Source organism: Plasmodium fragile, assembly GCF_000956335.1.
Source record: "Plasmodium fragile strain nilgiri unplaced genomic scaffold supercont1.9, whole genome shotgun sequence".
NCBI classification, from domain to species: Eukaryota; Apicomplexa; class Aconoidasida; order Haemosporida; family Plasmodiidae; genus Plasmodium; species Plasmodium fragile.
Genome location: NW_012192589.1, coordinates 65,051 through 66,161, shown reverse-complemented (window position 1 = coordinate 66,161; position 1,111 = coordinate 65,051). Strand labels below are relative to the sequence as shown.

Genomic DNA, 1,111 nt, shown 5'->3' with positions numbered 1-1,111 from the left:
TTTTAAACGGGGGACATACACACCTGTACCCGCGTCGCCTGCTTATCGTTCCACTTGCATTACATGCGAAGGTATTTTTTTTTTTTTTTTTTTAGCTAGCTGAGTCTTTCGCCAACAGCAACAACATTCTGTTCATCGAGACGTCTGCTAAAACGGGACAGAACGTGAACGAGTTGTTTTTAAGGATAGGTAATTCGGAAAAAACGCAATTCTGCATTTGAGCCCGTGCGTACGAATGTAAAAAAAAATACAGTTTGTGATTTTTTCTTTGTCCTTTTCGCCCTTTCGACAAATGCGTGGCCCTTACACCTCCCTCCCCGCAGCTAAGAAGTTGCCCCTCCAGAAGGAGCAGGACAAGTTCTCTGGAATTCAGGTTTCTCCGGAGGAGAGGAACATATGTGCACTGTTGCACGCGTGTGTGTGATCGTGTGTGCTCGTATATGAATGTGCAAACTTGCCAATTCTGTCTCTCCGCGATGCGAACGTGTGTGCAGTTTGATCATCCATTTGTGCCCCTTCCCGTTCACAGATTAACAACACCGAAGAAACAAAGAAAAAATGCTGCTAACGGGAGCTCCAATGAGGTTTCCCGCCTGTTTGTTCCCTTTACAGTTCCTTCCCCTGGTCCCGCGCCAGAAAAAAAACAAAAAAACAAAAAGAATATACACACAGGATGATCTCATTCAAACATCAAAGTGGTCGCCATTTGACATTTTTTTTTTCTCCCGCCCTCCCATATGCACCTTCTGTAGGCGTCCCTTGGTGCAGTTCTGCGCCTATGCGTGATGCATTAGGGTAGAGTTATAGCCATATGCACGCATGTGTACTTGCCGTGTTGAACACACAGAAGGGATGACGGGGGAAGAAACTTATATTTTTGAAGGCGCCTTTTTTGTTTTCAACTCTTACAATAATTAATTTGGATTCGCCCCCACAATGCCATTAAGCGATTCCGCGTTAATTTATGCTACACCAACATTCCCCCCCCCGACACCCTCTCCTGTAATGCAGGAACTTTGCATGTCAATGTTTTGTTTTTTTTATTTCTTCATTTGTTTATCTTAGCCGTTTGTTCATCTGCGCTGGTACGCACATGTGTATGTGCGCTTGT

At 44.6% G+C, this 1,111-nt stretch overlaps 1 protein-coding gene across 1 annotated transcript; it reads left to right on the top strand.

The window, feature by feature from the left end:
• Positions 1–95: 95 nt before the first annotated feature.
• On the top strand, positions 96–568 carry AK88_01066 (uncharacterized protein; the record flags this gene model as incomplete). The annotated part of the gene is made up of 3 exons (XM_012478704.1): positions 96–189; positions 324–373; positions 530–568. Coding segments are annotated over 3 exons (183 nt in total), but the record flags the coding sequence as incomplete, so codon positions are not given.
• Positions 569–1,111: the final 543 nt, after the last annotated feature.